Genomic DNA, 24,032 nt, shown 5'->3' with positions numbered 1-24,032 from the left:
CCTGCCAATGCAGGAAACAGACACGGGTTTGATCCCTGGGTTGGGAAGATCCCCTGGAGGAGAGCATGGCAACCCACTCTGGTATTATTCCCTGGAGAATCCCATGGACAGAGGAGCCTGGCAGGCTACAGTCCACAGGGTCCCACAGAATCAGACATGAATGAAGTGACTTAGCCCACAGCACTCACACACTTGAGCCATGTCCAGGACAGCTGCCGAGCTACAACTTATGCTATGGCTCTGTTCCTAACACTGATCCCAAGTCAAGCATACAGCTCTCAACATAAAAAAAAAAATCTACAGAGCTACAAAGAACCTTCCTTTAGCTTTTAACCTTGCTTCAGATTTTTTAACTTTTCTGTTATTAACCTTTTCCAACAGTCAGAAAAATAGAATAATGCAATAAAGAGCTATACACTTACCAACTCAATTTGAAGCTTATTAACGCCTCACCATATATGCTTCACATATATATTCTGTGGAACTATTTCAAAGCTATACACAGCTGGTTACTTCACCCCACAACCTCCCAGCATACAACGCCAAAGAATTAGGGCATTTTCTTCCCTAGCCACAACAACATTATTGCCCTGAACACACAATTCCCTAATACTGCATTCTTATTCCTTATTCAAATTGTGCCAAATGTCTCCCATAGCTTTTTTTTTTTCCTAACTAGGCTTTGATCAAGGACCCCACATTACCAGTTGGGTTTTATGCTTTTGAAGGCTCTATTAATAGAGAAAATTTCTTCTCCCTTTGTTTATAACATTGACTTTTTGAGACAAGGAATCTGATTGCTAAAAATAAAATCAAAAAAACAAAACAAAACAGGGACTTCCGTGGCGGTCCAGTGGTTAAGGTTCTGCACTTCCAACGCAGAGGGCACAGGTTCGATCCCTGGTTAGGGAACTAAGATCCCACATACACCACATGGCCAAAACAAAGGGAAATAAAACCAGTCAACTTACTAATACACAAAAAATACGTATGTCAAACATCTCAGAAACTTAATCTCTCTGGCCAGCACATTTACTCCCTGTAGCCAAATTTATATGAATTAAAATCATCAAGTGGTTGCCTTGGTGACAACAGAATTAGAACAAAGGGAATAAGTTCTAGTTCAGATACTGTAGAGATACAAAGTTTTGATATGCTGGTGGGCCCATCTTCATTTTCTACACTTGTGGTTTAACCAAACTGTGTGTGTGTGTCTGTGTGTGTATGTTTTCAGTTTACATATTTAAACAGTTCCAATTTAAATGCAAAATTCAAAGTGTTTACAAAGCCTGGAGAGTAAGATGTGGAAAAGTTGTGGGTTTTTTCTCACTTCCAAAGGATATGAGTCTGCAGAAATTGTGCTTTCAGGTCAAAAATTTTTGCACTCTCTTCCTTTATTGTCTTCAATGCACAAAACAATTAAAATGTCACAATACGAGTCACTATAAATGATCAGAATACTAAAAAGTAAAAAGACCATAGAATCACGGCATTGTAAGATATCAATCCCATTATACCCGAGGAAAAAAACTGAGGCAGAGAGCTACCAGGGCTGCGGTAGGATAGCCAGCGAGTGGTGGAACAGGATTAGCGTTGACTGGCTCTGGTGTCTTCAAGTCTTTGCTACACGACCTCCACTGCAAGCTGCCTTAGCCAGAGTCAGAGAGCTAGGGATCCCAGGCTGATGGTTCTCAACGTGCTCTGGGCTATTCACACTGCCCTCTGGGATGCAAGAGGTGCTCGTGTCTTCTCCCCTTCTATTCTGGAAACACTAGTGTTTTAATACCTTTATTTTTCTCTATTACTCATGGTCTCTGTAACTGCCTTTGTACCCACACACCAAAAAAGTCCCAATAAAAAGCTGCTTGAAGATTCAGGCTGTCACTTTCTTTAGAAAAATTACAGAGAGTCCTTCTCCTGATACTAAAACAGTGTTATATATGCTCACAATTCCATTTCCCTAAGGTTCCTGAAGACTCATGCCCATTTTCCAGATGAAGAAAGTGAAGGTCATCAGCCTTGGGCTAGACCGTGACTGTACGTCAGGGCCCAACAGCAGCAGGCCCCCAGCCCGCAGGACAGCGGGTGTGCACTGGAACCCAGCCTAGGCTCTCCAGTCATGACCACGACCTCTCTCTCCCCTATCCAGGGGCAAGGTATTCCCCAGGCACTCATCTCTGGGTGGTTTCTTGAAAATGACAGATTTTTTTTCTTTTTACGTTGTAAAGTCCATTTTCACAGCCAGCTGGGTCTTGTGCAATTAGTTGATGACTCTCTTCTCTGGCTACTTTATGTGTTTGCTGACTTCCTCCACCATCTGTGGCATTCCTGCAACCAATGAAATGGGCTCAGAGCCTTTTCAGCACCTGTCTGGAACTCCCCATCACGAGAGAAGCAATCTTAGAGGCAAGTGATGGAGGTGGTAGATGGAAAGCCCCAGACACAGGTCAGGTTGCTTTCTACCCACATGAGGAGCCGTGACTTCAGCATGTGCTTCTAAAACCAGGGCTCAGCACACATCCACTGGTGTTAGGACACTTGCCCTCAGAGCAAATTTCAGGAAATCTAAAAGGTATGTTTCTATAAAGCCATTTCAAAAAAGAGAGAGAATTTTATTTCTTTTAATGGAACAAGTGGCACCATCTAACCTTGAGAGTGGAAACATCTCCTATAAGCATCTGCACAAAGGAAGGTGAAATGTTAAAAGTGCCTCAGTTTCTTGGCAATATCGATGTCCAGGTATTCATCCAGAAAGCTGTTCAAAATCCCCACGGCACCTAGGACCGTCAATAAGGCCAAAACCCCCAGACTCAGCCGGAAACCAGTGACCCTGTGGGCAGATATGAGAGAGACAAAGGTGATGAATAAATGGGGTTACAGGGAGGAAGCCGGGGAGCCTGGAGCAGACCTCTCCTATGAACACTGCCCAGAACTTGTGTGCTGTTGCACTTGAACATTTTGATTCATCAAATAAATTAGAGAAGATGCCTAGCTCCTTTGAACATTCAAAGAATCATCAAGGCTGGGCAGGATTATTTCCTTGGCAACTTTTGGGAGATAGGGCAAAATGTTTGCAAGGATTTAAAGTGCAGTGGTCAAAGGGTGCACACTTAGGGCACAGTTTTATCCTTTCAGTTTTCTGCCTCACACCTAAGTGTGGAGGCCTGGTGAGACTTGGCCGTGGGCCGGCAGCGTGCGTCATTTTTGTCATCACAGCCATCGGTGCTACACTACAGGAACAGGAAGCTAACACAGACCATCCTGCTACCTTCTGTCCAAATACACAATCCTTGGGTGCTCCTTACCTTTTTTTAGCAGCTTCTGCGTATCCCCAGAAATACTGATGACGGGAATAGATGTACACCAGACCCAGACAAGTAGCAAAAACTAGAGAGAAAAAAAAAAAAAAGCAAAGACACAGAACATGATGGCAGACTCTCAAAATGTGGTGTGAAAACTGAGGCAACACTCACGAAACATGTATCTGACAAAGGCTTGTGTGTGGAATGTATAGAGAACTCAGACAATTCAATAATGAAAGAAAAACCATTTTTTAATGGGTAAAATACTTGAATAGAAAATTCACATAGCAATATAAGCAAGTGTACCAATAAGCACATGAAAAATGTTTCAACATTATTCAACATCATTTGATATCAGCAAAACTGCAATTTAAAACCACAATGAGGGGACTTCTCTGGTGATCCAGTAACCGGCTAAGATTCCATGCTCCCAATACAAGGGTCCAGTGTTCGATCCCTGCTCAAGAACTAGATCCTGCATGCTGCAACTAAGACCCAGAGCAGCCAAAAAAAAAAAAAAAAAAAAAAAAATGTTCCCTCTCATTTAAAAATAAAGCCATAAGGAGATGATACCACTGCACACCTACCAGGGTGGCAAAAGTTTCAGAAGACGGACAGCACAAAATGTTGGGGATGTTAGAATCCTCATACATTATTGGTAGGAAAGCAAAACAGTACAGCCGCTCTGGGAAAAGATCTGGTAGTTTCTTAAAACACCAAACATTACTTTTTGACCCAGCAAGTCCTTCCTTTCCTGTGTATTTACCCAAGAGAAATGAAAGCACATATCCATAAAAGACCTGTTCAGAATATTCAGTGCAGCTTTATTCATCACAGCCAAACACTGGAAACAGCTGGGAATCCATACACAGGAGAATGGATAGCCGAACCGTGATAAGCGTACAATATGGAACCCCACTGTCGATGAAAAGAAATGGACAACTTGCAACAGCATGGAGAATCCAAAAAACGTTTTGCTGAGTGAATGAAGCATTATATAAGAGTACATACTATATGATTCCAATTATGGACAGTTCTAAAATAGGCAAAACTAAACTATGACGAAAAGCATCAGAGCACTGTTTGCCTCTGAAAGGGATGGGGAAGAACCTGAGGAAACTCTCTGAGTGGTAGTCACGTTCCACATCTTGATAGGAATCTGAGTGAGACAGATTTACACATTTGTCAAAACTCATTAAATGGTACCCTTGAGATTTGTGTGTTTAACCAAATACACATTTTACCTAAAAGAAATGTGGAATGCAGGGTGATGTTCCGCCATCTTGTCCAATAAAAAACAATCTTGGTATCTTTCTTGTACTAGGGACCCTCTCTTTTCCTCAGCAAGTCACAGATGCAAATTGCCAAAGCCCTCTTGAAAACACTAGAAGTCTGTTTGTGGGACTCTGGTATGATGGATAAAATTAAATTCATAATTTTATTAGGTCACAAACTTTTTTTTGTTTGTTTCTACTACATACTGTACCAAGTATCCTTATTGTAAGGTTTGAGGTTTGCAGTAAAAAAGACATAAGCTCCCTGCCCTTATGGGTTTATCAGCAAAGACAAAGGGAGAAGTACAGACTGGAATATGCTGAAGAGAAGAGAAGTACAGACTGGAATATGCTGTGAAGGAAACAAAGGGGGGTGGGCCAGGGGGAACTGGGGGCTCACCTTTAGGAAGGGGTCAGGGAGGGCCCCTCTGAGGGGTGCTGTTTGTGCTGGGCCCTGAAGGATGAGAAGGACAGGGTCCAGCAAAGAGCTGGAGGAGAAGCGCTGGCAGGGCCACCTGGCCTGTGAGGAAGGGGAGATCCTGAGCGCACCGTGGTTCTTGAAACTCCCTTTCTAAGCAACCGCTCCCACAAAGTCAATGAGAACTGGTCAAGGCAGTAATAGGCCACTTAACTCTGGATGAGAAAGAATGAAAATTACAACGAGATACCCAAGAAACCCTCCCCTGACAAGCAGGCAGCCTCATTCAGCCCATGGCAGTGAAATCCAAAGGGTCAAATGTCACAGGCCGAGTGCCACCGCCAAAGGCTCTTTTCTCATTAGTTGTGAATGCGGTCTCACCTGACAGGAAATGACCCTTCTTGCCCTTCAGGGGTTTAAAAAAAAAAAAGGTGAATTGGAATAGAGTTAAGTCTTTCTCTGCAGGATATTTTATCTGAAATTTCTCAGTCGACAGTAAAAAAAAATTGTGACAGGGTTGGTGGCTCAGAGGTTAAAATGTCTGCCTGCAATGCGGGAGACCTGGGTTTGATCCCTGGGTCGGGAAGATCCCCTGGAGAAGGAAATGGCAACCCATTCCAGTATTCTTGCCTGAAGAATCCCACGGACGGAGGAGCCTGGTGGGCTGCAGTCCACGAGGTCGCAAAGAGTCGGACACAACTGAGCGACTTTACCTTGCCTTTGAAAAGCAGTTGAATTTTGGTTGACTTAAATCTTAACAATCAAATGTCAAATGCAAATAAGGCCATGAGAGTTATCAGACAAAAAAGAGATTGAATTTCTCCAAAAAGGTAGTTGGTGCTAATCTGACCTGTGAAAGGGCTAGGCAGAGTTTCAGTAAAGCCCTCAGCTCCCCAAGGATCCCCCATTCAAATAGAAAACGGATATTTACAAAGTTTCTACATCCAGTAGACCACATTCTTGGAAACTCCTAAGAAAAAGCACATGGGTCGTTGGTCAAATACCTATAAACCCTGCTCTGAACTTGAAAGCTAATTTTCTCCTATACTGGTGAAAGCTAAGGTGGACAAAACACTTAACCACTCTGTACTTCAGTTTCCTCACCTATAAAGCAGAAATTATGGAACCTACCTCATAAGAGGTTTTTAATCCTATAAGTGCTACATAAGAGATAATATATGTGTGACATCTAAAAAACAAAGCTTGGCAGGAACTTCCTTGGTGGTTCAGTGGTTAAAAATGTGCCTTCCATGCAGGGGACATGGGTTTGATCCCTGGGGAACTAAGATTCCACATTACATCAAGGCTTCTGAGCCTGCATGCCGCAACTACTCAAGCCTGTGACTACTCAAGAGCCTGTGCTCTGCAAAAAGAGAAGCCCACGTGCCACAAGTGGAGAGAAGCTCCCACACACCACAACGGAGACCCCGAGTAGCCAATTAATTAAAAAAAAAGTACCTGGCATGAAGTAAGTACTCAATAAATATTAGCTATAATAACTAGCTGCTTAGCTACTGCTAAATCGCTTCAGTTGTGTCCGACTCTGTGCGACCCCACAGACGGCAGCCCACCAGGCTCCCCTGCCTTTGGGATTCTCCAGACAAGAACACTGGAGTGGGTTGCCATTTCCTTCTCCAATGCATGAAAGTGAAAAGTCAAAGTGAAGTCCCTCAGTCGTGTCCGACTCCTAGGGACCCCATGGACTGCAGCCTACCAGACTCCTCTGTCCATGGGATTTTCCAGGCAAGATTACTGGAGTGGGGTGCCATTGCCTTCTCCAATAATAACTAGGGTGAACTGTTAATTCTGTGTTCTGTTCCTGCAGATAAATTAGAATTTATAGAGTATTAGACTTGAAGCCAAAATCACATGTCATCTTCATTCTGGAGTCCCCCACATCTGGTTTGTTCCAAGTTTTTATTAAAAAAAAAAAAAAAATCACTGAATTAAATTGAATGAAGCCAAAGTTAGCCTATCTGTAGCACACTGCTCTTTGATGCAAACAGACAGTGCTTCTTTTGCTTAAAACAATTTCCAGGATCCGTAGATGTGTAGGTGAATATTTGCTACTTAATGGCTGTAAGGACCACAGGCATCATGAGAACAGAGTTGTCTTTTAAACTTACCTTGGTTGAAATACCATCCAGCCATCCACAATGTGATTATGAATATTGGGTAAAACTCCACACAGTTTTGCCTGCAGGAAAAAAATAAAGATGTAGGTTATTCTATGAGAAAACTATACACCAAAGCAGTGAGTTTTCACCTAGAGGTAAATGTCCAGCCTCTTCTTACAAAAATAATACAAGAATTAACCTAAAGAGCATAAGTGTCCTTATAGGTAAAATTAGTCTTTCAAGTGAATGAGTGAGTCACTTAATCGTATCCGATTCTTTGGAATCCATGGACTGTAGCCCGCCAGCCTCCTCTGTCCATGGAATTCTCCAGAGAAGAATACTGGAGTGGGTAGCCATTCCCTTCTCCAGGATATCTTCCTAACCCAGGGATCAAACCCAGCTCTCCTGCATTACCAGCAGATTCTTTACCATCTGCACCTCTAGTGTTTCAAGGTGAGACTCAAACATTTTTCAAACCTCAGAGTGGGGCCAAGAATCACTCTTCTACATGTAAGTTGCCAGCAGTAGAATTATAGCTCTTTTCCAAAAGACAGGCCTACAGATGGTTCCAATTCTGAGCCTAAAGATCATTCTGTATCTTGTCTAAAGAACCCAGTAAATAGCTCATTCATATTAAATGGATTTCTTGCCCAGAATTCTCTTACATCCAGTGCCTTCCATTTGAGTTGCTCATCGTATTAAATGGTTTTCAAAGAAATCCCCTAAAACCTCCTGAAATGAATGAAGCACATTTCATTCCCATTTTATGGAGGAAAAAACTAAAGACTGAGAACCCAAGCTGACGATGCCTCCCAGAGAATCAGAGGAAGTCTGTGTCATCTCCAGACCCCAAAGCTCTGTCCTAATGTCAAGTCAAATTGCTTCTATTCATAGAAGACTTGGGTGGAAATTTTGATACTATTTTAAGCAAAAGGGAATCATTATCTGGGAACTATAATTAATTCGTCTGCACCTAGCAAAAGGAAAAAAGATGAATTATATTCATCTTCCTTCCTGTGCTATGCCCCCAAGTGATCCTGGTTAGGTTGGCTGCGCTCTCTGCTGACAATATCACAACGAGTAAAAGAAAACTTTAATGTAATGTGTAATAAGGTCTTGAGTTGATCCTGGTGGAAGAGTCTTAGTCTACAGGATTAGAAATGATCCTACATCCTTCCTTTAAGGATGGATGTAGGATCCTTAAGCCTTAAAGCTTGAATATGTAAGGTTACGAGGCAAACAACCAAGAAACAGTTGATCCTTGTTCTTAAAGGCTGAGTCTTCTAACCCAGGTCACCTTGAATGATTCTTTTCTCTCTCTCTCTCTTTTTTCCCTCTTCTTTCCTCAATGTGGGTGGGGGGGGGGAGGGGGGGGAAGTGTTTTGTTTTGGTTTGTTTTCTTTTGTGACCAAGATGCTAACATGGGAGGCTCTTAAACTTCCCTCCTTCTGCAGGTGCAATGAATGTGTAGACACACACAGAGCAACTCCCTCTGCGAGAAATCCTGAAACCAGCTGAATGACTCCTACACATCAGGCAAATATGAAAGCAGCCATAGTGGGAGTTCCCTGGTGGCCTAGTGGTTAGGATTCCAGGCTTTCACTGCTGTGGCCCAGGTTCAGGGCCTCATCAGGGAACTGAGATCCTGCAAGCTGATCTTGCAGGATCTCAGTTTTGGTGTGGCCAAAAAAAGGCCACACTGAAACAAGCAAGAGAAGCTGAGACACACTCTCCTCACCCCTATCACAGCATCATACATTCAGGAGGAAATCCTCAACCCCAAGCTTCTCCCTGAGGAGCAAAGGGGTTAGACTGCACATCTCACACTCCAAGTTTAAAGACTTCCGCCTGAGGGCTGGTTTCCTCAAAATGCAACCCCACAGGGTTTGCATCCATGAGACCCACAGGACTGTAGCAAGCAGAGAAGCATTTCTTAACAGAGTGCATGAACACTCAGTACAGCTAACCATCTGGGGCTCAGTGCAGAGGAAGCAGGCAAAAAGTCCTGTCTCTAGTCTTCCTCTAGAAAGGGTCTGCCTCCAGACTTACAAGCTGATGCCTGGAGACCCTGCTTCTAGTTTAGCAAGTATCCAAGGGCTAGATGAGATCCTCCCTGGTGCCCATGGAAGCCGATGGGCACTTCCCTTACCTACTGCCTTCAATTCACTCCATTGATAAAACGAGATTGCCAGCATCTGTCCAGAAGGAGTTTGCACACACATCTGGCACCCCAGCTTTTGCTGTTGCTCCCTAAGGGACAGGCCCCCAAACTACTCAGCTCTGATAGCCAATGAGGCTTGCATTCACAGGTCCTACAGGACCATCACAAGCAATGAAACAGTTTTAAACTTGGTGGGCCAGAAGCGGGTGGGAAGATATATTCAAAGTGTTGGGAAAAAAAAAAAAAACTGCCAACTAAGAAAACTCTACCCTGCAAAGATGTTCTTCAAAATTGAGGCAGAGATAAAGAATTTTAGAAACAAAATCTGAGGGAGTTCATCACCACTAGACATGTAAGAGATGTTAAAGGGAGGTCTTCAGAAAAAAACAAATACTATATGATATCACTTATGGGTGGAATCTAAAAAAGTACAACAAACCAGTGAATATAACAACAACAACAAAAACCATAGAACTCATATAAGAAGACTTAGGGGAAAATATCCTTGACATTAGCCTTGGTAATTATTTTTTTGGATTTGGCACTAGAAGCAAAGGCAACAAAAACAAAAATAAACAAGTGGGACTAAATCAAACTAAAAAGCTTCTTCACAGCAAGGATGTCACCAACAAAATGAAAAGGCAATCTGTAGAATGGGAAAAAAATACATGCAAACCACAAATTCGATAAGGGGTTACAACCCAAAATAAAGAAAGAACACATACAACTCAATAGCAGAGAAAACCAAACAACCCAGTTTAAAAAGGGGCAGAGAACCTGAACAGACATTTGTCCAAAGACATAAATGACCAACAGGTACATGAAAAAGTGCTCAACACTGCTAATCATCAGCAAAATGCAAATCAAAACCATAATGAGATATCACCTCACACTTCTTTAAATGGCTATTATCAGAAAGACAAGGAACAAGTGCTGGCAAGAACTCGGAGGAAAGAGAACACTTATACACTGTTAGTGAGAACGTAAATTGATGCGACCACTATGGAAAACAGCATGGAGATTCCTCAAAAAATTAAAACTAGAACTGCCATATGATCCAGCAATCCCACTGCCAGGCAAATATCCAAAGGAAATGAAATCACTATCTTGAAAAGATATCAGTATTCTCATCTTGATTACAGTGTTACTCACAGTAGCCAATATGGAAACAATCTAAGTGTCCAGCAGTGGATGAATGGACAAAGAAATATGATATATTTACACACAATGGAATATTATTCAATCTTTAAAAAGAAGGAAATCCTGCCATTTGCCACAACCTAGGCAAACCAGCAGGGCATTATGCTAAGTGCAATAACCCAGACAGAGAAAGACAAATAGTCCCTGGTAACACTTACATGTGGAATCTTAAAAAAAAAAAAAAAGGTGATCTCACAGAAACAGAAAACAGAATGGTGAGTGCCAAGGCCTGAGGGTGGGCAAAATAGGGAGAGTCTAATAAAAGGGTACAAACTTTCAGTTATTAAGGTCAGAGTGAAAGGGGAGAGTGAAAAAGTTGGCTTAAAACTCAACATTCAGAAAATTAAGATCATGGCATCTGGTCCCATCACTTCATGGCAAATAGATGGGGAAACAATGGAAACAGTGTCAGACTTTATTTTTAGGGGGCTCCAAAATCACTGCAGATGGTGACTGCAGCCATGAAATTAAAAGACGCTTACTCCTTGGAAGGAAAGTTATGACCAACCTAGATAGCATATTGAAAAGCAGAGACATTACTTTGCCAACAAAGATCCGTCTAGTCAAGGCTATGGTTTTTCCAGTGGTCATGTATGGATGTGAGAGTTGGACTGTGAAGAAAGCTGAGTGCCAAAGAATTGATGCTTTTGAACTGTGGTGTTGGAGAAGACTCTTGAGAATCCCTTGGACTGCAAGGAGATCCAACCAGTCCATTATGAAGGAGATCAGCCCTGGGTGTTCTTTGGAAGGAATGATGCTAAAGCTGAAACTCCAGTACTTTGGCCACTTCATGCGAAGAGTTGACTCATTGGAAAAGACTCTGCTGCTGGGAGGGATTGGGGGCAGGAGGAGAAGGGGACGACAGAGGATGAGATGGCTGGATGGCATCACTGACTCGATGGACGTGAGTCTCAGTGAACTCCAGGAGTTGATGGTTAAAGGGAGGCCTGGCGTGCTGCAATTCATGTGGTCGCAAAGAGTCGGACACGACTGAGCGACTGAATTGAACTGAACTGAACTGAGGATCTAATATGTAACACGGTGACTCTAGCTGATAACATTTTATTGTATCATTGAAGTCTGCTAAGAAAGTAAAACTTTGGCCACCTGATGCAAACAGCCAACTCACTAGAAAAGACCCTGATGCTGGGAAAGATTGAAGGCAGGAGGAGAAGGGGACCACAGAGGAGGAGATGGTGGGATGGCATCACTGACTCAATGCACATGAGTTTGAGCAAGCTCCAGGAGATGGTGAAGGACAGGGAAGCCTGGTGTGCTGCAGTCCATGGGGTTGCAAAGAGTCGGACACGACTTAGTGACTGAGGAACCACAAAAGAAAGTAAAAGTTCAGTGTTTTCACAAAAAGAGTAAATATGTAAAGGGTAAGAGATGTGTTAATTAACTCAATGGGGGAAATTCTTTCACAAATTATGTGTGTGTCAAATCATCACGTTGTGTACTTTAAATATCGTAGAATTTTAATTTGTCAGTTATACCTCAATAAATCTGAAAAGAAACCCTCTAACAAAAAAAAGAAGAAAGCATAATTATAAAGTGTAATTCTTTCCTCATTCTCCATGAAATCTACAGGAAATTGCAGATGGGTCAACTCAACCTTATTAGTTTTTGACTCAACTACATGAGAAAAAAACTCCCTGATAATCATTCAACCATCTCTTAAAGCTGGGTAAGAAAGCTGCATAATTAACTGCATAACTCAGTGCTCATATAAAGCCATGGCTTTATATCTGCACCATGGCTGGTGCAGAGTCAGAAGCATGAGTGAACCTTTCTAACCCCTCACCGGCAATGACCACAGTGAAGTCACCCACTCAACTCTCAAAGCCAGGGGAGCAATCATCAGACCCCTGGCACATCAGAAATGCAGAATACAAATGTCAAAAGCTTTCCTCTTCATTGTCTACTGCTGCCTTTAAAGTCTCGAAAGACCAGTAGAATGACCTAAGGAATGTCTCGTCCAGACTCTGACACTGACACCCTCACAAATCATTGCCACAACTTTCTCACACTCGGGGAAAAACAGATTTGCCTTTATGCCCTTTCCCCTCCCTGGCACTATTTTGCTTGTGATGATTGCTTTTTCACTAATGTAGGTCACTGCAGTAGTTTAAACAAGAAGACACTTTATAAATGTGAATGGTCAGAATAATTACAACTATGTTAAAAGTCACTTCCTTTTCCTCAGCTAAATGCATGGACCTGTCTCCGTGAAGCAGAAGAGAATAGTAGTAGAAGATTGCTCTATTTTCCACACTCATTGGATGTTTCTGTGATCCTTTTTGGAAACAAAACACAATGGTCCTTTTATCTAGAACCTTCCCTGGTGGCTCAGTCGGTAAAGAATCTACCTGCAATACAGATCCAAGTTCAATCCCTGGGTTGGGAAGATCCCCTGGAGAAGGAAATGGCAACCCACTCCAGCATTCCTGCGTGGAAAATCCTATGGACAGAAGAGCCTGGTGGGTTACAGTGCTTTTATAGTTCTTCTATCTAGTCTTGTAAAACACCTTGCTGTGCTGTGCTGAGTCGCTCAGTAGTGTCCAACTCTCTGTGGCCCCATGGACTATAGCCTGCCAGGCTTCTCTGTCCATAGGATTCTCCAGGCAAGAATACTGGAGTGGGTTGCCATGCCCTCCTCCAAGGGAGTAAAACACCTTACGATATTCCAAATTTAATGGTTGTTTTTCCACAACACAACTCAAAATTAGCCGCAATGAAATTTTTTTTTTTAATCACCCTTGAAAGCAGTCCATCTTATTCTTCATAAAAATCTCAACTATTTAGAAGGGTTTTTTTTTTTTTTCCCGTTGCACTGGTGGTCCTGGCTGGGCACGTGAGGTAGAGCAATGGTGTTATATAAAAGCATCCCAGCCAAGCCCAGGCTACTCTGTAGAGACGGATCCTCTCGGGTCTGTGGCCCCTGTGGGCATCCTTCCAGACGTGCTGAGATGTACCAGCACTTTCATATCTCATCTACAAGAGGAAGAGGGCCTCTGAGCAAGAAGGGGTGAGCAAAGAGGAAAACGAACATATGTTCAAGGGTCTCCCGCACACCCACCCAAGCCAGGGAACCACTTTCACCCCTGAGTGGAGACCAGGCTGAAAGCTGAAGGACGGTCTTCATGAAGGACGGCTGAGATTCCAGGTGCGGGCAGTGCTGTGCCGCAGATGACAGAAGCGGCAAAGAGCCGGGGAGAGCCGCCGCCCCCACCCTCCCCGCCCCAGACCACAGAGCACCCAAGAGCAGTCACGGAAGGCTCTAGAGCCTGGGAGGGGTCCCGCCCTCACAGGACGGGGGGCCTGGGACACGGCAGTGGCACGGCCCCTCCCGTCAAACACCAGCCAGCAGGGCTGTCCCCGCCCACAGCCCTGGAGCTCCAGGGAGCGACCGAGAAGATGGGGAAAGGGGTGCTGAGGCCCAGAGGAGCAGGGGCAACGGGCAGGGATGTGAGAGTCACTGCGTCAGTGCTCCCGGAGGGCAGAGCCTGGAGCGCTGGGGCACCTTATCCCTGCACCCTCCTCTCCTAAGGAATGAGACTCGGCAGTGAATCACTGCTGGGCTCGCCCTGACCCGTGTCCCAGGTGCGCTCATTGTACTTTTCTCCTGGTCCCTCCTTTCTGACCTGCCCTAAGCCCCGAGGCTTTGTCCACGTCCACTATCACCTTTCAGAATGAAAAGAACTTTCTGCCAGCCAGCCTGAGCTGTGTGCACGCAGTCATATCCGACTCTGTGCGACCCCATGGACTGTAGCCCTCCAGGCTCCTCTGTCCATGGGATTCCCCAGGCAAGAATACTGGAGTAGGTTGCCATTTCCTTCTCCAGGGGATCTTCCTGACCCACGGATCCAGCTCGACTCCCCTGCGTCTCCTGCATTGGCAGGCAGATTCTTGACCACTAGCGCCACGTTTGATAGCCAGCCTGGGAGCCCGCTATTTCTAACAGTTGCTGCCTGCTGGAGACACCAAGTACTGCTTGGCCCTAAAATAACTGGAATCCCATTCTAGCTGCTCGGTCTGACTTCTCGCATCCACTTCACCATGTGACCACATCCTTGACCACCAGGACGTGCGGGCCTCCGCAGACCCCACAGCTAGGTTAAGTGGTCCGTGCCTGGATGTGTGCCGGGACAGCTCATTCACAGTGAGCCATCCACAGACGTTGTTTAACTCAGGGGGACCAAGCTCTGAAAATGTGTTCTTCGCAATCCTATCGGTGACTAATTACAGTCACATTGACAGGAAAACCAAAATGAAAATAATTGATGGTCTCTTTTTGGACATGAAGCCAGATCTATTATCACAGGAGATTCTCAGGAAACACTCCTTATGGACAGAAATGGGGCAGAAATCGGCTGGCAGCAGCTGTGTCAGTTTCCCTTTGCACGGGAGCAGAGTGGTTCTGACCGCTCCCGGGCTGCCCCGCTTCCTGCACGTCCACTCTACGGGAAGACACATGTGTCCACTATATTCCCTGCTGAGAGTCCTTTTTGCACTATAATCCTGTGTGCTTTGATATTTAGTTCAGTTCAGTTGCTCAGTCTTTGCGACCCCATGAACCACAGCATGCCAGGCTTCCCTGTCCATCACCAACTCCCAGAGTTCACCCAAACCCATGTCCACTGTGTTGGTGATGCCATCCAACCATCTCATCCTCTGTTGTCCCCTTCTCCTCTGGCCCTCAACCTTTCCCAGCATCAGGGTCTTTTCCAATGAGTCAGCTCTCCGTATCAGGTGGCCAAAGTACTGGAGTTTCAGCTTCAACATCAGTCCCCCCAATGAAAACCCAGGACTGATTTCCTTTAGGATGGACTGGTTGGATCTCCTTGAAGTCCAAGGAACCCTCAAGAGTCTTCTCCTACACCACAGTTCAAAAGCATCAATTCTTCAGCGCTCAGCTTTCTTTATAGTCCAATTCTCACATCCATACATGACCACTGGAAAAATCATAGCCTTGACTAGATGGACCTTTGTTGGCAAAGTAATGTCTCTGCTTTTTAATATGCTGTCTAGGTTGGTCATAACTTTCCTTCCAAGGAGTAAGTGTCTTTTAATTTCATGGCTGCAATCACCATCTTCAGTGATTTTGGAACCCAGAAAAATAAAGTCAGCCACTGTTTCCACTGTTTCCCCATCTACTTGCCATGAAGTGATGGGACCAGATGCCATGATTTTAGTTTTCTGAATGTTGAGCTTGATATTTAAGCATCCCACAGAAAGATGAGGGACGAGGTTCCAGGCAGATGTCACCCTGAGCCTCAGATCCCACCTGGGGTAATAACAGAAAGAGTCTTTGCTAGAAGGACAGTAGGGTGACCAGCCATCCTGGTGCGCCCCCCATCGAAGAAGTTTTCAGAACACAGGTCTTTGATTTAAAAACCAGGACAATCCCAGCTAAATTGTCCTGGTTTGCCTGGAACTAAGGGATTTCCTGGGACACAGAAACAGGAGTGCTAAAATTGGGGAAGTCCCGGGCAAACTGGAAAGAGTTGGTCACCCTAGAGGATGGGCTGATGGAGTCTGTGGAGACTGAATGGTCAAAGTCACTGAAAGTTCTCATGGTCCATCCCCAGCTCCAAGGGGTTCTGGACCTGGGACCTCAGGACACATGACCACTGCAGATCGCTGCCTGGACCCAAGGCCTGGGAACAATGAACATAGATCTGAAGTAAGGACTGTTTGGGCCCTGTCTCCATCATCATGTGTAGTTACTACAAAGCTCACCACATATTTGGTTCTGGCACAGTGCCTAAAACCCCAGTCTCTGACTTTTTCAAACTGCACAACCCTGATCAAATAAAAATATCCACATGTCCTGCAAGAGCAGAGAGCGCTGGCTGACAACAAGGATGGTACAATGTTGGCGCTATGTGGTAGCTGCCTGGTCAAGGATACACTTTCCAGCTTCCTGGGATTTTGATGGGGCCACTTCTTGCCAATGGAAAGAAATTAAAATAAAATATATCACTCCTGAGCCAGATGGCCAAGTAGATGGTATGCCAAGCCCCCTTGCCCCACACACTGGTTGAAGAGAGAGAACTCTTGAGCACCTGGACAGAGACAAAACCCTTGGATGGAAGAAGCCTTGGCCCCTAAATGACCATGTGCAAAGCCACCCAACCAGGAACACCCATGGAGGCTTTGACAGTGAGCAAGACATAAAGTTCCATTATATTAAACCACTGGGAATATGGGACTGATCCACCAGCACAGCTAATACATTCGACTGGAAAAGAGTATCACACATATTATAAAACACATAGAAATTAAAAGATGGTATTTTAAGAGCAAATATAAATAGGAGCTCCAATATTTTCCTCACTCCCACAGCAGATCCCTTACTGCGCCCCCTCAGTGTATATACATCACTTGGGAAATCTCTGGCCTCAAACACTTCTGAATATTTCTGCTGTTTGAGAGATTTCTCATGAACACTCAATGTGAATCTTTGCCTATGACAAACTTGTTCCTAGAAAAATCTGAACCATTTGCAAAGGGGAAAACTTGAACAGTCAAGAGAACATTGCTAATTCCGTGCTTACAATGTGTGTGTCTTAGTCACTCAGTCGTGCCTGACTCTGCAACCCTGTGGACTGTAGCCCACCAGGCTCCTCTATCCGTGGGATTGTCCAGACAAGCATACTGGAGTGGGTTGCCATGCCCTTCTCTAGGGGATCTTCCCAACCCAGGGAGCAAACCCAGGTCCCCCACATTGTGGGCAGATTCTTTACCATCTGAGTCACAAGGGAAGCCCTTATGCTTAAAGTATTTTTATTTTAAAAAATAAAAGGCAGACAAGGCAACTTAAAGGCAGCTTCCCTCATTCAAGATTTTTGCTGCTCCTCTTTATCCTTCTTTCGTTTTGATGACTTGTTCTGAAACTTCAGTAGGTTGCACACTGCCATAAGCTACTTGCACTATTAATAGATGATCCAGCCTGGCAATGGCACCCCACTCCAGTACTCTTGCCTGGAAAATCCCATGGATGGAGGAGCCTGGTGGGCTACAGTCCATGGGGTCGCTAAGAGTCGGACATGACTGAGCGACTTCACTTTCACTTTTCACTTTCATGCATTGGAGAAGGAAATGGCAACCCACTCCAGTGTTCTTGCCTGGAGAATCCCAGGGACAGGGGAGCCTGGTGGGCTGCCATCTATGGGGTTGCACAGAGTTAGACACTACTGAATCGACTTAGCAGCAGCAGCAGTAGCAGCCTTGATCTGCTGGCTTTTGACCACAGCAACAGGTCAATATGCTCAGAAAAGATTTGGGAATGAGAGGTTGTCAGAGATATCTTTTTATCTAGATCTGTAACTATCTAAATTGTCCTTTGTCAAGTAACTGTTGATATGGGGACCCCAGAGGGAGACTGTTGCTGATGGCAGCAGGGCATGAATCCTACCATCCCTTCAGTGCTGCTGCTGCTAAGGAACAGCATGGGGAGATGCGGAGGTGAGGCTTGCATTTCATCCAAACTCTAGCTGCCGCTTATCCCTTGGGGCTTCCCTTGTGGCTCAGCTGGTAAAGAATCGGCCTGCTATGAGGGAGACATGGGTTTGATCCCTGGGTTGGGAAGATCCCCTGGAGAAGGGAAAGGCTACCCACAGTATTCTGGCCTGGAAAATTCCATGGACTGTATAATCCATGGGGTCACAAAGAGTCGGACATGACTGAGCAGCTTTCACTTTCTCTTCCTCTCACTGCCTGAGAATCACCCAGCTTGTGGGACAGAAGCTGTTTGTCTGCTGGTAGTATGGACTAAATGTTTGTGTCTTTCCAAAGATTACATGCTGAAGCTCTAAACCCCTAGGGTGCTGTATTTGAAGTAAGAAAGTAATTAAAGTTAAATGAGGTCCAAAAGGGGGCATCCTGATTCAATGGGATTGCTGTCCTTATAAGAAGAAACACCAGAGAGCTCTCTGACACCAGCAGACTCTCTCCCTCTCGCTCGCTCTCTCTAATAAAGAAAGGCCATGTGAGGACACATCAAGCCAAGAGAAGAAAGCTCTCAGCAGAAACAGCAGCAGCCAGAACCTCAATCTTAGACGTGCAGCCTCCATCACTGTAAAAAATAAATACCTGTTACTGAAGCCACCCAGGCTGTGGCATTTTGTTTTACCATGGCCCCTGGTGACAAATACAGGTAGGCTTTAGAGGAGGATGGAGTTTGAAAAGCTCCTCATGTAGTCCTTCTCTCATCTCGGAGATCTCGAGCCCTTTCTAACTCAGTGGATAAGTACAGCTTGTGCTTTCAGCTAATGTCTAAGATCAGTACACTTCTAAGGAGGATGGAAGTGTGTTTATTGCCTATTATGTATCATTTTTGTCATTCCTACCGAAGAGCTGACTCAGTACTAAAATCTTATTGTTATAGAATATTTGAAAAATTACTATTTTGTGATTTTCCTTTTTCCCATGGTTTTTAGACAAGCATTACAGTCAATAATTTTAGTTTCTAAATTTCAGGATTAGAATTCAAAGTGACTACAAGAAGTTAATAAAATGGCAAAAAAAAAAAAGACAGAACTGTAACAGAGTATAAAAAGAATAATATTTCTAAAGAATTCTCAGGTTCATGATGATTGGGTTTACTCTCGTCTTATGGCCAGTTAATCTGGGAATAGGAACCGAATAATTCAGCATTTAAGCAAATAGTGGTATATATAGGATGGAAGTAAGAGGTAATTCTTCCACCTTATGCTGAACTGATGGAATCATTGCTGGAATACTACATACGTTCCTAGGCTCCAGGTTTAGAAACAATATGAAAATTTTTTCAGTCTAAAGAGAACAACCAAATTTTTTAATGATTGAAAAAAAGCTGAATTTGTGCTACCTAGCTTCAAAATATAGAAGATGAAAGACATTTAATAATGATCCTTGAGTGTATGAAAAAGAATGAGGTCATCAGCAGCTGTTCTTCTCTTCCAGTGAGGATAGAATCAGAGGAAATATATTTAAATTACAAGATTAATTTATTATTTGGATCTACTTTTTAGATTTAGAAAAGCCTTTAATCTAGAGGGATCAAGGTGCTCAAATTAGACTAGAAAGACTTTTCTAAGCTTAGCAATAACATGAAGAAATGGCCCTTGGTGAAATTATAGTTGCTATTTTCACAGTTTCAAAGAATGTATTCTGGCAAAAGGCTGCAAAACTCTAGAGTCACCCCGAAGGCCCTCCCTAGAGGAAGGGAAGAGGAAATGAAGGGGGTCTCTAGAGAAGGGGTTAGTAACTGGCCGAGCGACTCGGGTAAACTGGCTCCATAATAATCATCTCTACTTGACAAATATTCAATCTGAAGTGACCCTCGGACAGGAAACAGGCACTTCAGGGGCAGTCAGAGTAGTTGCTATGAGATGTTGTCAAGGTCCACTCAAAGAAAGACTTAGTCATAATTCTTCTTGGCTACACTTAGGGCAAAGCAGCAAGAGGAAGAGTGGGAGAAAGGCAGCATTTCTGTTACTGACGAGGCCATGAGACCTTCAAGGGAGAAAATCAAATTTGTGAAAACTGTGTGAACAAACATAGAACCAGAATTGGCCCAAGAATTTAACCTGCTGAAAATCCAACACCAACAGGAAGTTCTCAGATCATGAAAGACAAAGTGGGAAGATGCAGAATTTCCTCCCTTGATCACTTTATAAATAGTATCTCCCAAAATTCAAACATTAATATATTACTGTCAAAAATTTAGCCTATCCATATTCTCTTACCAGCTTCCCTGGTGGCTCAGTTGGTAAAGAATCCACCTGTAATGCAAGAGACTGGCTGCAATGCAGGAGACCTGGGTTTGATCCCTGGGTTGGGAAGATCCCCTGGAGAAGGAAATGGCAACCCACTCCAGTATTCTTGCCTGGAGAATCCCATGGACAGAGGAGCCTGGTGGGCTACAGTCCATGGGGTTGCAAGAACTGGACACGACTTAGCGACTAAACCACTACTACTATACTCACTATTTTTCTATGAATCAACTTTTAAAAATTTATTTATTTTTAATTGAAGGAAAACTGCTTTACAATATGTTGGTTTCTGCCATACTTCTCAACATTTTTACTCAAACAAATGAGGAAAAAATTAAATCGTTCCCATTTGTGATAGTGATGTAAGAATACCACTTTATAAATAAAAGATAAGTATAAAAACAAATTAAGTATGAAATAATAAGTAATTGTATGAAAATTAAAAGTTGTCAGATTCTCATTAGATGCTGTTAACTGCTTGAGAACCCTATGAACAGTATGAAAAGGCAAAAAGATATGACACTGAAAGATGAACTCCCCAGGTTGGTAGGTACCCAATATGCTACTGGAGAAGAGTGGAAAAATAACTCCAGAAAGAATGAAGAGACAGAACCAAAGCAAAAACAACACCCAGTTGTGGATGTGACAAGTGATGAAAGTAAAGTCTGATGCTATAAAGAGCAATACTGCATAGGAACCTGGAATGTTAGGTCCATGAATCAAGGCAAATTGGAAGTAGTCAAGCAGGAGATGGCACGAGTGAACATTGACATTTTAGGAATCAGTGAACTAAAATGGACTGGAATGGGTGAATTTGACTCAGATGACCATTATATCTACTACTGTAGTAGTAGGCAAGAATCCCTTCGAAGAAATGGAGTAGCCATCATAGTCAACAAAAGAGTCCAAAATACAGTACTTGGATGCAGTCTCAAAAATGACAGGATGATCTCTATCCATGTCCAGGGCAAACCATTCAATATCACAGTAATCCAAGTCTAGGCTGCAACGAGTAATGACGAAGAAGCTGAAGCTGAACACCTATGTTCAGCTATGAAGGTCTATGAAGGTAGGTCTATGAAGACCTACAAGGCCTTCTAGAACTAACACCCAAAAAAGATATCCACTTCATTATAGGGGACTGGAATGCAAAAGTAGGAAGTCAAGAGCTTCCTGGAGTAACAGGAAAATGTGGCCTTGGAGTACAAAATGAAGCAGGTCAGAGGCTAACAGAGTTTTGCCAAGAGAATGCACTGGTCATAGCAAACATCCTCTTCACACAAGAGAAGACACAACACAAGAGAAGACTCTACACATGGACATCACCAGATGGTCAATCCCCAAATCAGATTGATTATATTCTTTGCAACCAAAGATGGAGAAGCTCTATACAGTCAGCAAAAACAAGACCACGAGCTCACTGTGGCTCAGATCATGAACTCCTTATTGCAAAATTCAGACAAACTGAAGAAAGTAGGGAAAACCACTAGACCATTCAGGTATGACCTAAATCAAACCCCTTACGATTATACAGTGGAAGTGAGAAATAGATTCAAGGGATTAGGTCTGATAGACAGAGTGCCTGATGAACTATGGATGGAGGTTTGTAACACTGTACAGGAGGCAGCGATCAAGACCATCCCCAAGAAAAAGAAATGCAAAAAGGCAAAACAGTTGTCTGACGAGACCTTACAAATAGCTGAGAAAAGAAGAGAAGCTAAAGGCAAAGGAGAAAAGGAAAGATATAAGCATCTGAATGCAGAGTTCCAAAGAATTGCAAGGAGAGATACGAAAGCCTTCCTCAGCAATCAATGCAAAGAAACAGAGGAAAACAATAGAATAGGAAAGACTGGAGATCTCTTCAAGAAACTGAGAGATACCAAGGTAACATTTCATGCAAAGATAAGCACAATAAAGGATGGAAATGGTATGGACCTAACAAAAGCAGAAGATACTAAGAAGAGGTGGCAAGAATACACAGAAAGTGAAAGTGAAAGTGAAGTCGCTCAGTCGTGTCCGACTCTTTTCGACCCCATGGACTGCAGCCTACCAGGCTCCTCCGTCCTTGGGATTTTCCTGGCAAGAGTGCTGGAGTGGATTGCCAAAATACACAGAAGAAGTGTACAAAAAAGATCTTCATGACCCAGATAACCACAGTGGTGTGATCACTCACCTAGAGCCAGACATCCTGGAATGCAAAGTCAAGTGGGCCTTAGGAAGCATCACTACAAACAAAGCTAGTGGAGGTGATGGAATTCCAGTTGAGCTATACCAAATCCTGAAAGATGATGCTGTGAAAGTGCTGCACTCAATAGGCCAGCAAATCTGGAAAACTCAGCAGTAGCCACAGGACTGGAAAAGGTCAGTTTTCATTCTAATCCCAAAGAAAGGCAATGCCAAAGAATGTTCAGACTACTGCATAATTGCACTCATCTCACATGCTAGCAAAGCATGCTCAAAATTCTCCAAGCCAGGTTTCAACAATACGTGAACTGTGAACTTCCAGATGCTCAAGCTGGATTTAGAAAAGGCAAAGGAACCAGAGATCAAATTGCCAACATCCGTTGGATCATCGAAAAAGCAAGAGAGTTCCAGAAAAACATCTATTTCTGCTTTATTGACTATGCCAAAGCCTTTGACTGTGTGGATCACAACAAACTGTGGGAAATTCTGAAAGAGATGGGAATACCAGACCACCTGACCTGCCTCCTGAGAAATCTGTACGCAGGTCAAGAAGCAACAGTTAGAACTGGACGTGGAACAACGGACTGATTCCAAATAGAGAAAGCGTACATCAAGGCTGTATATTGTCACCCTGTGTATTTAACTTATATGCAGAGTGCATCATGCGAAATGCCAGGCTGGATGAAGCACAACCTGGAATCAAGATCACCAGGAAAAATATCGATAACCTCAGATATTCAGATGATACGACGCTTATGGCAGAAAGCGAAGAACTAAAGAGCCTCTTGATGAAAGTGAAAGAGGAGAGTGAAAAAGTTGGCTTAAAACTCAACATTCAGAAGACAAAGATCATGGCACCTGAGCCCATCACTTCATGGCAAATAGATGGGGAAACAGTGGAAACAGTGGCAGACTTTGTTTTTTGGGCTCCAAAATCACTGCAGATGGTGACTGCAGCCATGAAATTAAAAGACGCTTGCTCCTTGGAAGAAAAGCTATGACCAACCTAGGCAGCAGATTAGGAAGCAGAGACATTGCTTTGCCAACAAAGGTCCATCTAGTCAAAGCTATGGTTTTTCAAGTAGTCATGTATGGATGTGAGAGTTGGACTATAAAGAAAGCTGAGCGCTGAAGAATTGATGCTTTTGAACTGTGGTGTTGGAGAAGACCCTTGAGAGTCCCTTAGACAGCAAGGAGATCCAGCCAGTCAATCCTAAAGGAACTCAGTCCTGAATATTCATTGGAAGTCCTGAATATTCATTGGAAGCTAAAGCTGAAACTCCAATAATTTGGCCACCTGATGCGAAAAACCAACTCACTGGAAAAGACCCTATGCTGGGAAAGATTGAAGGCGGGAGGAGAAGGGGATGACAGAGGATGAGAGGTTGGATGGCATCACCAACATGACTGACGTGAGTTTGAGTAGGTTCTGGGAGTTGGTGATGGACAGGGAAGCCTGGCGTGCTGCAGTCCATGGGGTCGCAAAGAGTTGGACACGACCGAGTGACTGAACTGACTGACTGAGCATAAGACGCTTTTTCTGCTGAGTGGGGGAAATGGCTGTCCAGAAGGGGTCAGGAACACGTCATGAGGACTTCCTGCTAAAATGGCAGAC

The 24,032-nt window shown here is 43.7% G+C and overlaps 1 protein-coding gene across 2 annotated transcripts in view; it reads right to left on the bottom strand.

The window, feature by feature from the left end:
* Positions 1-1,376: 1,376 nt before the first annotated feature.
* The window catches only part of MGST2 (microsomal glutathione S-transferase 2), a 37,627-nt gene continuing 14,971 nt past the window's right edge, over positions 1,377-24,032 (bottom strand). The window contains exons 3-6 of one of the 2 annotated variants that reach the window (XR_011467470.1): positions 7,121-7,191; positions 3,306-3,387; positions 2,649-2,830; positions 1,377-2,328 (exon numbers count right to left, since the gene is read on the bottom strand). Coding sequence is in view for 1 of the 2 variants with exons in the window: in XM_005895820.3 (XP_005895882.1) it covers positions 2,701-2,830; positions 3,306-3,387; positions 7,121-7,191 (283 nt within the window). In the remaining variant the exon portion in view is untranslated. Of the gene's footprint in view, positions 2,329-2,605; positions 2,831-3,305; positions 3,388-7,120; positions 7,192-24,032 lie in introns of those variants that run through there. The other variant, XM_005895820.3, reaches the window with a different exon arrangement.

Source organism: Bos mutus, chromosome 17, assembly GCF_027580195.1.
Source record: "Bos mutus isolate GX-2022 chromosome 17, NWIPB_WYAK_1.1, whole genome shotgun sequence".
Lineage (NCBI taxonomy): Eukaryota > Metazoa > Chordata > Mammalia > Artiodactyla > Bovidae > Bos > Bos mutus.
Note: the sequence above shows the minus strand (reverse complement) of the source record. Positions and strands in the feature narration are given on the sequence as shown.